Raw genomic sequence first — 12,661 nt, forward strand, 5'->3', positions numbered from 1 at the left:
GCAGGGGTCCGCCAGCTAAAGCCCCTCTTCCCTGTGCGTTTAGGGAGCCCAGCTGAGAAGGCTGCTCTCAAAGCTGGAGATCGGATCCTATTCCTCAACGGTCTGGACATGAGGTAAGAAGCTCTTTAAAAGGGGTCTTAGGGGGTGGTAGGTGGCCACGCACGTGGGTGTTCACTTGTTCACTCTTGTGCAACAGAAACGAGAGCTGGTTGGACTTGAGAGCTGTCTGCTGAGGTACACGAGGGGTTTTTGCCCCATACAGACATCTCCTTTACTATTCTTTCACAAAAACTGGCTCTGAGAGTGGTATTTCAGCTCCATCCCTGCTCCTCCTTTCTCTGTGCAAATAGCCATGTATAATGCATGACACGCTATAACTGGGGTCCCGACTGCAACCCACCCGCAGATCCCGATTCCAGCCACTTTGAGTGAAGTTGTATAAGTTAAACACTTGGGGCTCTGCTTTGGAGCACCAGCCAGCCCACGAATCCCTCCCAGAGTGGGATCATAAGCTTAAAACCACATTGGCAATCGCATTTCTACCCAGAAGTTAATTCTTCTATATATTATTTGCACGCAACAAAAGCAATCAAACCAGAGCTGAGCGTGCACCTCGCCGGGCAGCGGCAGCAGCCTGCGTTTCCTCGAGTTGGTCTTTCCACACAGAAAAGCAAGAGCAAAGGGTTAGAAGAGGCTACACGATAAGAGAGAGTGATGAATATTTAAAGGTTAAACATCTGATGCTGCTTCTGTCAGTGCTCGGGCTCTCACATTTCAGCTGATCCAGCAAACTGTTGGCTGATACAGCATTGCCAGAAAATAGAGGAAACCGAGATGAAGACTGTCCTCTGAGCCCGCATTTTGTTGGGCATTGTCCCAGGCCGGCCTGTACCCTTCTCCAAGGACACTCCAATAATTTTTTTTTTTTTTTTTTTTTTTGCCTACAAAATTGCATTTTACATCCACCTTGCATTTTCTTTTCATGCAGAATTAGGACAGGCGAGGAGAGACCCCGCAGTGCTGTATCATTTAAACTGAAAGTTCATCTTCTGGGTCTGAGCGTAGCTTAAAGTAACGATGGCTTCGTTTGCCGTAACAGCTCCGCAGGGTGCTCGCGGGCATGCCCTGCACTTATCCCTTACTGCAGGTACAGCGGAGAGCCCGGTCACAGCGTGCGATTCACGCTCTCCCTTTGGGGAGGCTCTTTTCTGCTCAGCAAAGCTCAAACCAAGCAAAGAGTCCAGGGGAACCTCAGCGGGACCCAACACCGCCTGGCTCTGAGCAGCAAGATGTGGCTATTTGCAAGAGAAACGAAGGAGGCCGCAACCTCCATTCCACCGCTCCTCTCCCACGAGCTGCTGCCTGTAGCGCTGCCCGTACAGGCAGGGAGCCGGCAGCGCTGACCCGGGCTCTCCTGTGCCCCGCAGGAACTGCTCCCATGACAAGGTGGTGTCGATGCTGCAGGGCAGCGGGGCGATGCCCACCTTGGTGGTGGAAGAGGGGATCGTCAACTTCTGCAACGGTAAGAGCGCGGGGAGGAGAGGGCCCGGAGAGGCTGAAACCCCGTGTTGGCTCCTGAATTCCCTGTGCAGGAGGGAATTGTCAAACACCTCCCGTAGGCTCAGCAGGTTTAGCGCGCTGCCCGGAGGGCTGCTCCTCCCACCGCAGCACGTGGCTGCCCAATTTCTGGGATGGGGCTTAATCTCAGGCTTGGCTGCTCTCCAGAAGGGTTCATCCTACTGTATGATTGTCCTTGACGGCCTTTGCCAATGTCCTTTGCATGCAGTCTGTGCCACCTACTTGACCGCAGTAAACCAACTCTGTGCATCCATGGTCGCTGTGCAAATCCCACGGTTGTGTGTGGGCTGTGCTGTTCAGGATAACTGCTGCTGTTATGAATAATTTAGCTTGCTGCTGGTGAGCGAGTCAGCGGGAGATGAGGGTGTACCGGGCAATGGGGGTGGGTGTCAGCACAATTTCAGCGGAGGGCAGGACCGCAGCCCAGGGCAGAGCGCGGTCGCTGCTGCTTTTCCGACGCTGTGGGAAGGCAGGAGGGTTGGTGTGTTATTGGGGTGCTGCTCTGGGGTGCATAGGCCCAAGAATTAGGGACTGGCTCTTCCCTCCAGAGCAGCATTGGACTCTCCTGAGCTTCACATCAGGAGCCCAGTGATACCAACTTGTTTGCATGTGCGCTAGAAACAAAACTGAGCTTTCAGCTCACGCAGCTACTTCACAGTACAGAGCCAGTGAGCTCTCAAAACAAAACTGAGCTTTTTAGCTCACCCAGCTACTTCACAGTACAGAGCCAGTGGCACTCAAACTGCTTCAGTGCCCCCCAAAAGAGACCAAAAAAAGATGGAAATTTTTTGTTCCCACTACCTTGGTCATATTCCTACGCGGATAAGTGCATCCTGCAGTCTCAGTTGGGTCCCTTCTCCCAGCTTTGCTTATTGCCCTGCACCCAGTGTGGAGGCAGCACAGAGACCAGTGCAGATGAGCATGGCAAAGCTAATGACCTTCCATGCCTCAGTTCACTCACGGGTAACCCTTGACTGATGCTGCTTTTGAAGCCTATGATTATGTCCTGGTTTGAGGTAAAATGGAACCAATTTTGTTGGTTCATGAAGTGCTTTGAAACTCAGGCAGAGGCTTTAGAGAACCAGAGAAGGAATACCACCTGCATGTGTTCACAGACAGCATGGAAGCAGCATGGTTGAAGAGACAGATCCCAGTTGAAAAAACCCTGCTCGTCTCCAGCAGGTTCATGGACCTACTGGAGCAGCCATGTGCTCCGGAGCAGCTGGTCCAGAGTGTGGGAATAAGGCAGGGGCAGCCACAGCTCCAGATGAGCCATTTCACCTTGTCACCATGCGGCCTTCCAGTGACTGAAATCTGTTTTTGCTGCAGTAACAGTGTCTGTATCAGCACATCAGGATTTGTATTTCTACGGACACCCATTGTGCGGGTGCAGCTGCCCTGGCTGTCCCCAGGACCGACCCCTGGTTTCAGAACAAACCTTTTAACCCATGGTTAAGACTCTTTGTCTGTTGAATTTTCTTTTTTCTTTCTACCTGCGCCTTGCAGACTCTGACTCTGCTGACTCCCCGAGCACCTCCTCTGCCCTCACCTCCCTGCAGTGGGTTGCAGAGATCCTCCCCTCTAGCATCAAGATCCAAGGAAGGACCTTCAACCAGCAGCTGGAGCACCTGCTGACTCCACCTGAGCGCTATACCATCTGCAAAGCGCTGGAAGGCTTCTTCCAACATCGGTAACTTGTTAGCAGCTCCGTTCCTCTAATGCTGGTACCTGGCCTGGTAGCGATGCCCACGTCAGAGTCAGTCTCCAAGCAGAAGGCAGACCTTGGCTTCGAGGCTGTCAGCACTGAGCTCTGCTGTGATCATGTTCTCTGGTTTCCCCAGCTGTATAAATCCCCTGTGCATGTCTGCAGGGCACAAGCCCATCTCTCACCAGGTGTCCTGCCCAAGAACAGGGCAGACCCTTTAGCTTTTGAGGTTAATTCGGTCACCCCTTAATCCCTCATGAAGTGACCTTGGTGCCCCACAGTGTGGGTTCTCTTGCTTTCCGGCTGTCCCTGACGGCTGCAGATCCTGTTGCGTCTCTTTCAGTAAACCTCACCGTTTTCATCCTTATCTTCTCGGTATCTTGGCTGCAGCACTCCCTTGGCAGCAGCACAGGCATGGCTGTGGCTGGCAGAACCCTCATCCTGTGGTGGAGCGCGTCCTCCCCACCCTGCCACAAGGGTAAAAACCAATCCCCTGGCAGACTCGAGACTTTCAATAGCGACTTTGTTTTCTGCCCTTGATCTTTAACCTTTCCGCACCGTGGTGAATAAGCCATCCCTCCCGGGTGCCGGGAGATGCTTGCTGCCTCTTCCCGCAGCTGCTCCTCGGGAGCCCAGGTCCCACACGGGCTGTGGATGCAGCAGCCAGGCTCCAGCAGCCTGCTGGTGTAAAGACCGAAAGGATCAGAGGACGCAAATCCTCAGTTTGAGAAGGAAATGGGGGAAAGCCCTGTATTTAGCTTACTGATGGTAAGAGAGAAAAGAAACTACCGAGTACAAAGCCGTGGCACTGCCCCTGTGCACCATGGCTCGGGCTGAGGGCTGGAGCACCCCGCAGCATCCCCCTGCCCGCAGGGAGGCCGGGCTGCCTCCGTACCTGCAGGTGCTGGGGGAGGCACAGCTACCTAAACCCCCTTGGCACCAGCTGAGGGAACCCTCTTGAGGCCCCGTGATCACTAACAGTGCCCCAGTGAAGCAGAAATCATTGCTTGGTGCTCTCCTGAGACCGCACTGCTTCTACAGGATTCCCCAGTTGGGTATTTCGGTCCCAGGAGTGGCGGCTGGGAGAGCAGATCCGGTCCTCGGGGTCTGCAACTGGGAAATGCAGGCTCAGTCCTAGCAGGCGATTTGCTCTTACTCAGCGGCACGAGGATGGGAACCCAAGTGCCATGAATCGAGTCTCCACGTTCCCTTCCCAGCGCAGGGCTGCCCACGTTGCTTGGTCTTCCAGCGGTGTTTGATTGGGGGCTGTCGCTGCTCCCCACTGGGGGAGCAAAGCTCCGCGAGGGCAGCGGCATGCCCATCCTCTCCTCTGACCAGCTCATTTTGCCTGTAGCTGCCTCGGATGGCTGGATGCAGAGGCCACTGCTCCATTTAACGATAATTCCTCATGACCCAATTGCGTGCCTGTTCCAGACGAGCAGCCGCCACATCTAACTGCTCCGACAAGGAGGGAAATCTCCAAACATTATGTTGTTTGCCACCGCAGCATGCGGATACCAGCGTTTCCCAGCAGCAAACACAGGAGACTGTGTCAGGACACCCCTGTTCTGGGCTTCGGCCCTCCGGCCAGTTTGTACACGACAACCCTGGCCCTCCAAGCGGGAGGAGCAGTGCCTGCGCAGGGCAGAGCAGCCGCTTGCCTCAGCAGCTCCTCCACGATACTTTTAACTTTTCTGGATGGGAAATAAGCTTCTGACAGCAAAGAGCTGTGTCCAGCTCCACAGAAAAGGCAAGTTAGCCCAAAACTAGGGAGAAACTTAGCAGGTGACTTTTGGCAGGCTCCTACCACTTCTCATCTCTGCCGACCTCCAAGGACCACCCTCAAGACACTTCATTAATGAAATCCTTGCAGGATCTGAGCCTCTTCACCCTTCAGCTCTCCCCTGCATGCCTGGTTCCTCCTCTTTGGAAGGCAGTGATGGTCCATTCAATTAACATCAAGGCAACAGATTTGTTCCTACATATGCAATCTCCTTCCAGCTCTTTATAAGGAGTTCTTACTATTACTTCTACGTTAAGGATGGAATAGTTGCAGTGAGCTTTAACCCATCATCTCTGCCTCAGCGTCTCAGTAGAACAGCAGCCTGACTTTAGCTCCCTGACCCAGGACAGCCCTCCTCCCCCAGGCTGCTTTATCCTCCTCACTGAATCGGGTGCTCAGCCCTGCTATCCTCAACAGCCCTTTCGCCATCTCTGCACACCGCAGAGCCAAAATGAGATCGAGCCTTCAGCCCAGCGAGGCTGCCAGCCCAGCTTCCCTCTCCAATGCATTTCTCCCTGAGCCTGCTTACCTGCTGCTGGCTAAAATTCAGGTCTTTCCAGGGTTTCTCTCTGATTTCCAGTGCTCCTCCACCCCTCTCACTCCCCACACACCCCGGCTGACTCACAAACCAGGTTTTACACCTTCCTGCCGGGTGCTGCTGCTCCCTGGGAATTTACTCTCCCCATTAGCATCAGCTGCGCAACTCGACTTCCGAAAGGGCTCAGTCCCTCGCTCGCAGCCTGGCACCTCTGCTTTGAAATGATCCGTTTGTGCCAAAGGCTCAGCGACCAGCTTGGCAGCTGAGAGCCAACTGGAGGCAGGCTGGGAAGCGCCAGAGCCCCGGGAAGCGGCGCGGTGGGGCTGTGCCGTAGGGACGCGCTCACTGCCCAGCCCTCTCTTTCCCATTTTGCAGGAACATTGACACTCTCATTGTGGATGTGTACCCGGTGCTGGACACACCGGCCAAGCAAGTCATTTGGCAGTTTATCTACCAGCTGCTGACGTATGAAGAGCAGGAGCACTGCCAGCAAAAGATTGCCAGGTTTCTTGGTTACAAGTCCTTGGCAGGTGAGAGGAAAGCCCCTGCGCTACGGCACGGACACGCCGTGTCCCACCAGGACCCCGGGGGACCTCAGTCCATCGCCCTGGGAGCAGGCTGGGGTGGCGAGGGTGCAGCCAACTCTCCCTGGGGAGAGCGGCTGTGGCTGTGCCCTGCCTGGCTCCTGCCCACACGGAGGTGACGGCTGTGCGGGATGTAGAGCAGCACAGAGGAGTTTCCAGCTCCTGTTACCGATGAGGCCGATCTGTAAACGTCAGGCACCTTTTCTGCGCCACGGAGCCATGCAGTTTCGGAAGGAAATTCTGCATTGAGAGGAGAGATGGCATCTGGCTCGGTAGCAGAGGTTGTCTCTGGGAGCAAAGGCTTTTGGAAGCTGCTTGGGTCATTAGAGGTTAGGAAGTCCTGAAAGGAAATAGCTGGTTTAGGGGCATCAGAGAGGCAAAATAAGTGGTGATGGTGGTGTCCCTCAGGATGTCTCCAGCAGTCAGAAGTGTGCAGGTATCCGTGGATAAAGGAGGTGGGGAGCGGGGCTCCCCCGGCAGTGAAGCGCCTGCCCAGGAGCGCTGCTATCCCAGACAGACTCGGAAGGCAGTCAGCGATTCTCCTCCTCCCTGGTCCCCCTCTCCCCTCACCGTCACCTGGGGCTGTGGTAACACTAAAGCCACCTGTGATTTGCTGAGGATTATGGGCTTTGCAGTTGGACAGCAGAAAAGTGAGAGCAAATTTGGAGTGAAATGTCTTATCTTTGGATTTGGGCTTCGTAATGGCTTCCAAATTCTTCTATCCTGAGCTACTTACATTGTGTTGGTGCGTTTATTTTAGACTCAATGTAGGTAAAAAGAGGTGTTGCTTGAAGAGAGACTTTTGGAGGAACACAGTTATTTTAGCACAGCCTTTCCCCTCGCAGGGAGAAACAGCTCCAAGTCCCAGTGCACGTATTCCCCTGCTGTGCAGGGAAATCTGTTGGCTATTTGCTCACCTAATTTGCACTTTCAATTACCACTGCTTTTGTGTGCGCACAATCACGACCCAACCTACCTAACATATCGTATATTCCCAAGAACTTAGACCTGAAAATTAGTTTATAAACTTTAGAAGATCTTAGAGGGAAGCTGATAATATTTGCAGTTTGCAGCTGTATTTCAGGCATACAAGGCAGCATCCCCAGCCACTGGCAGAGGGGGAAAGCACGGCAGTAAATCTCCCGGGACCAGGTTGTTTCAGGCTGTTGTTCCACAGGCTGGTCCCCAGCTCCTTTCAGCTTCTCAGATGAAAGGGACAACCTCTGACCATGTGAAGTTCTGGTTGTTCTGCTGCATTATGTGTGCGTCCGTGCGTGGAGGCGTGACGGCCAGAGATCTCTGAATTTGGGTTGGTCCTTCATCTGGACTTCTTCCAAACTCAGTGGTGATCTCTGATGTTTGTGTGTATCTGAGCATTGGTCTGTCGGATACCACGGAGACTGATGCTCCGGTATCTTCATCCTGCTGTGAGTCTGAGCCTCTCTGAATTGTCATCCTGAACTGCACATGGACCAATCCATTATACAGTGTGGTTCTTCCAGGCAGCATTTTGGTGCTGGCTCCCGCTCCCATCTTGTCCCTTGAGGGCAGGAAGGAGTTAGCTGGGTCCCGCTGGACCAGCCTAGCTCAGGGCTGGAATTTCACGTGCACCATAAGCTGGTGGATGCCAATCCTGCTGGAAAAAACAGTTGTGTGTCCTGTCTTTGGGGCATCCATCCCCCTGTCCTGTGCTGGCAGGAGCGTTCGTAACCTGCTCTGCTCCCCGGGGTCAGCGCGAGGATGGGGTGAGCAGCCACCTGGGGGGACAGACAGCCACAGTGCCAGCAAGGCTGTGCATGGGGGTCACGGTTGAGAGCTGCTGCGAGCCCGATGGGCTTGGGGGAGCCCCGTGCCATGGCGAGGAGGAATGGGGGAGCTGCGGGGTCTGACATGCACTGTCCATGCCTTATGAAGGGTGTTTTCCACCGCAGCTGAGCCAGAAGCAGAGGACCGCTACCGCAGCTCCGTTCGAGGGGCCTCCTTGTGCCGGGGAAGCCTCCGAACCCCTCGCCCCGAGGAAGGGGGGGCAGCAGGTGGGTGACCGGGGGCTGTGCAGGGGTTCCCGCTGCGGGGAGGAGGGACCTGCGTCCCGGTGCCTGTACTGTACTTCTGCTCTGCCCAAGCTAAAATCCTGACGTATTCCTGAGCATGAACGGTGGGAAAAGATGCAGGTCGGCATAGAGTCAGCACAGAGGCTTTGACTGGAAATCCATGTTTTTGAAAACAGTTGAAATAAGCAATTCCAATAAGAGGCCAATAGGGCTGAGGCTGAGTGTTTTTTCCAAACACTTCCATTGCTCAGATGGGAACCGATGCTGCTGGTCTGACCCTTCCATTCTGGGGTGCACAGTTTCTAGCTTCACTGTGAACTTTCTTGGACGTTATCAAATTCACAGGGAAAACAGCATTTGTAGAATCCATAAGAAGAAGAAGATCATGGTTCAGTGCCAATTTGAGACTCTAGATGAACTACACTCGCGGCACAAACCCTCCCTCTTTTCAGAGAGAAGCCATGTACCTCCCCATTCCTCTGAAAATCCCATCCTGGTACTGCTGCAGGGCCTTGCACAGCCCCCAGATCTCTAACCCTCTCCCCCAGCAGCACTCCAGGTTGCTGGTTGTGTTTTCGGCCCTTCGGGTCTTTGCCCTCCGCTCCCAGATGGCAGGACAAGGCATCCTGCCTATCCCTCCATCGCCCTTAACTGATTGCAAAGAGCACTTGATCTGTGCTCACGGATTCTGACCAGGACCTCCCCACTATGACCAGCCACGCTTCACCAGCACTCCAGCTGCACGCCTTCCTCCTGCCACCCCTCACCGGGACCACCGTATTCCTGAGCTGTCGGGGAGGGCTGCTGCTGGAGCAGTCGACTCTGAGACATTTCATAGAATCATAGAATCATAGAATCGTCTAGGTTGGAAGAGACCCTTGGGATCATCGAGTCCAACCATCTACCCTACTCTACAAAGTTCTCCCCTACACCATATCCCCCAACACCACATCTAAACGGCTCTTAAACCCATCCAGGGATGGTGACTCAACCACCTCCCTGGGCAGCCTATTTCCCTGGGGAAGATCCTCTAACCTGTCTCCGAGGAGCATTTCTGGTTGTGATTACAGCACGGAGAATGGCCGACAGCTGCATACGCTGGAGCGAAGCTGCTCGCTTGGGCAGATGCTTGCCAGATGCAGGGGGGCAGCCTTGTCCTCAGCTGCCCCGCGGAAAGAGCGGAGCAGCCCGTGACCTGTCGTGCTAACCCTACCCAAGCGGTGCATCCTGCCCCGGGTGCTCCTAGTTCACCTCTCCGCACAAACCATTTATTTACACAAAGCAGACAACATTCCTCAGTCCTGGAGAGGGAAGTGATGCACGGGGGGCATGCACCTCCTGTTCCCGATGAAAGCCCCACTCCAGAGCCCTTTCTCATTACAGCCGGCTGTGTCCATCCTGGGCTCTTCTTTCTTTGTTGCCATTAAATTCTGGGCTCTGAGCACACAGGTTTGGCACTGGTGTGAGAAGAGCAGCTCCACTGGGCTCTCTGAAGCTCTGCCCGCCCGCCCCAGTACTCAGCCTGGGTAGAAATATTGTGGCGGAATAGGAATGTGAATCCCTTCGACCTGCCCTCCAGCAGCTCGGGAAAGGCAGGAACTGCAGACCGTTTCCTCCCGGCAGCCTTTCACACACCCTTGGAGATAAATCAGGAGTCTGGATGCATCTGGGAGCTCAGCCAGCCTCCAACCATTAACCTTTGAGCAGAAACTCTCCATGGATGTAACTGGAAAAACAGGGGTTCATTTGGAGCTGGTCAAATTAACCTCACTCCAAGCAAGCTCCCTTGTGCCTTCGCAAGGGTCCAGACCTCCCTCCCTCCTCGTGTCCACTGTGAAGCTCCATCTCAGGGGACATTGCCGGGGAGCAGACGACCAGTGCTGCCCCGGTGTCTGCAACCGAAAGGACCAGATTTTGGAAACCGCGACCTTGACCGTCACGTGTGGTGACCCTGACTGTCCTGGTGTCCAGCACCTACCAGGGAGGCTGAAGGAAAAGAAACCAAGAAAAAAGAAACGCCCATGGCACCGCAGTGTCTCGATATCTGGAGAGTTCTCGACATAGCGCCAACTCCCGCATGTGCCCTGGATAATGGCTCTTCCCCTGAAATACACTGATGGAAACTCCTCGCTTGGCACTGTCCCCCTGTGCATGGCACTAGCGAGGAACACACTAACCATTCTGCCACCGCAGCACTGAGGATTTATAGGCGGCTTTCAAATCTACCAGCTGGGTAGACTGAGATACAAATAATGTCCTCATTTTATAGAGAAAGAAATAGAATATGGAGGGGTAAAGGGCAAGGCATAGGAGGATTTTGTCTCAGCTGTGCTTCTTTCCCAGCACACATCATGCTTCCCTGCTGGGTGACTTCTGCCACCTGGGGAAGCCCGCAGTGGGATGTTCCCTGTTTCACACGCAGCCCCATGCCACCCTGCATCGGTCCCTCGGGACCCCCAGACACGGCAGCTCCTGGGGCTTTGTGGCATACCTGAGCAGGGAGGATGGCTCTGGGTCCCAGCAGGAGATGGGGAGGGACCGAGATGGGTCAGGACCATCTGGAGCCCCAGGGGCAGGGGCAGAGGGAGGGGGTCCTGACTGGTTTGTCTGTTCTTTCCCCGGCAGGCCAGAGTGATACTGTGGAGGTCCCAGTTCGCCTGATCCCTGGAGAGAGACAGGCTGGTGATGGCACATCCCTCCCGGAGACACCCAACCCCAAAATGGTGCGATCTCATGGAGCTGGAGGGGGGACACCTCTGGGAAGCATTTTGCTGATCTGTGCGGGACCGTTGAGTTCACAGGGAGGGTCAACAGTTTGAGTCCTTTCATGTTAACGCAGGAAAGCAGAAGAAAGGGACCAGGGGAAGGATGTGTCTGCATGAAAATACCCGCTGGGGGCTGACAACATCCCTGCCCCGCAGCTCGTCTCTCAGATCACTTCTCTGCGCAATTAGTCACCTTCAATAAGGCTGGTGTCTGTCAGCGTCTTCCTGCAGCCTTGTGAGCGAGAGGCTCGGGGGAGCTTCAGAAAAGGCAGCGTAGCCTTCGGTTGGGGTGAAGCACTCCTTTAAAGAGGGGCTGGCGGGTCTGTGGTGGCTGACCTGTCCCCTGGACATCACAGGTCTCTGGGTTCTTCACAACTCCCGTCTTGATTCGGGCATTGACAACAGCTCTTTGCCCTTTTTTTTTTTTTCCAGATGTCAGCTGTCTATGCAGAATTAGAAAACCGCCTGATCGGCAGCTTTGCTGGCAAGATGGGTAACCCTGCTCTGCACAAAGCGTCGCCTCCGGCCCCAGAGCTGGCACGCGCTGCAGGTAGTGTCTGAGTTCCCACGGCGTGAGAGAGGCAGTTTTGGGGGGAAGCTCAGGCGATGGTGGAGGGGGATGGCCAGGCAGGCGGAGGAGAAGACATCTTTCTCTTGGTGCCGTTTTATAATGAAGCAGTGGCAGTGCCATGCGTGAGCCCAGCGATGGCTCCCACAAAGCTGCAGCTGCAGGAGGGCAACAGTGTGAGTGTGCGGGATGGCAAATCCCATGGGATCCCAGCGCACTGCTGTGCACCATGGGGCACTGCCCGGGGGAGCTCTCCTCTCCGCAGGCTGCACCGCTATCTCACATCACATTCAGCGCAGTGCTGGGGCTTGTCACAGCCCGTGGGTGGGGGGCTCCGGGGAGCGCCTGCTGTGGGACCCCCTCGGCAGCGCTGTGTCCTGCAGGTGCTCGCAAGCCGGGAATGGCGATCTCGTGGCCAAGCGACCCTCTGGCCTCCCAGCAGTGCTACTACCGCCTGCACAGCAGCGTGGCCTCCCCGAGCAGCACCGAGTCCAACCCTTACGTCAGCCTCGACAGCAGCCCAGCTCCATCCCCCAAACACAGGGACTACCCGCTCAGCCCTCTGTCGCGACGGAAGAAGCTCTTCACCTTCTCCAGGCCCCCGCGCAGCCGCGACACTGACCGATTCCTGGATGCCCTCAGTGAGCAGCTGGGACACCGGGTCACCATCGTGGATGATTTCCTCACCCCTGAAAATGACTATGAGGAGGTGAGCATGGTGCCGGGGTGGCTTGGTGCGTGGTCTTTGCCTGTCCTGGCCATGGAGCATCCCTCATGCAGCCTGCACCGCACTGGGAAGGGTGCGGAGCCTCTGGGGACGTGTCCTGGGGCTCTGCGGGTGGTGAAGGGGGGCAACTGCTGCCCCGCTCTGGGCAGGACACCCCCGAGGGCTGGGTGGGCAGAGGATGAGGTGCCACCTTCAGTGTCTTCTCTCTCCCTCACCCAGATGAGTTTCCACGATGACCAGGGCAGCTACGTCACCAACGATGTCAGCAGCAGCGAGTACATCAGCAGCAGTGACGAGGGCAGCTCCCTGACCTACTCCACGCTCTCAGACCACATCCCGCCCCCACCGCTCAGCCCCCCACC

General features: G+C 55.4%; 1 protein-coding gene across 1 annotated transcript in view; it reads left to right on the top strand.

The window, feature by feature from the left end:
* Positions 1–12,661, top strand: part of GRID2IP (glutamate receptor, ionotropic, delta 2 (Grid2) interacting protein) — a 39,147-nt gene that overhangs the window by 16,576 nt on the left and 9,910 nt on the right. The window contains 9 exon segments of the mRNA XM_009895077.1: positions 44–113; positions 1,428–1,522; positions 3,085–3,268; positions 5,980–6,134; positions 8,120–8,221; positions 10,865–10,962; positions 11,437–11,554; positions 11,956–12,281; positions 12,519–12,656. Coding sequence (XP_009893379.1) covers positions 44–113; positions 1,428–1,522; positions 3,085–3,268; positions 5,980–6,134; positions 8,120–8,221; positions 10,865–10,962; positions 11,437–11,554; positions 11,956–12,281; positions 12,519–12,656 — 1,286 coding nt within the window.

Source organism: Charadrius vociferus, unplaced genomic scaffold (genome assembly GCF_000708025.1).
Source record: "Charadrius vociferus isolate BGI_N301 unplaced genomic scaffold, ASM70802v2 scaffold600, whole genome shotgun sequence".
In the NCBI taxonomy this organism is placed as follows: Eukaryota; Metazoa; Chordata; class Aves; order Charadriiformes; family Charadriidae; genus Charadrius; species Charadrius vociferus.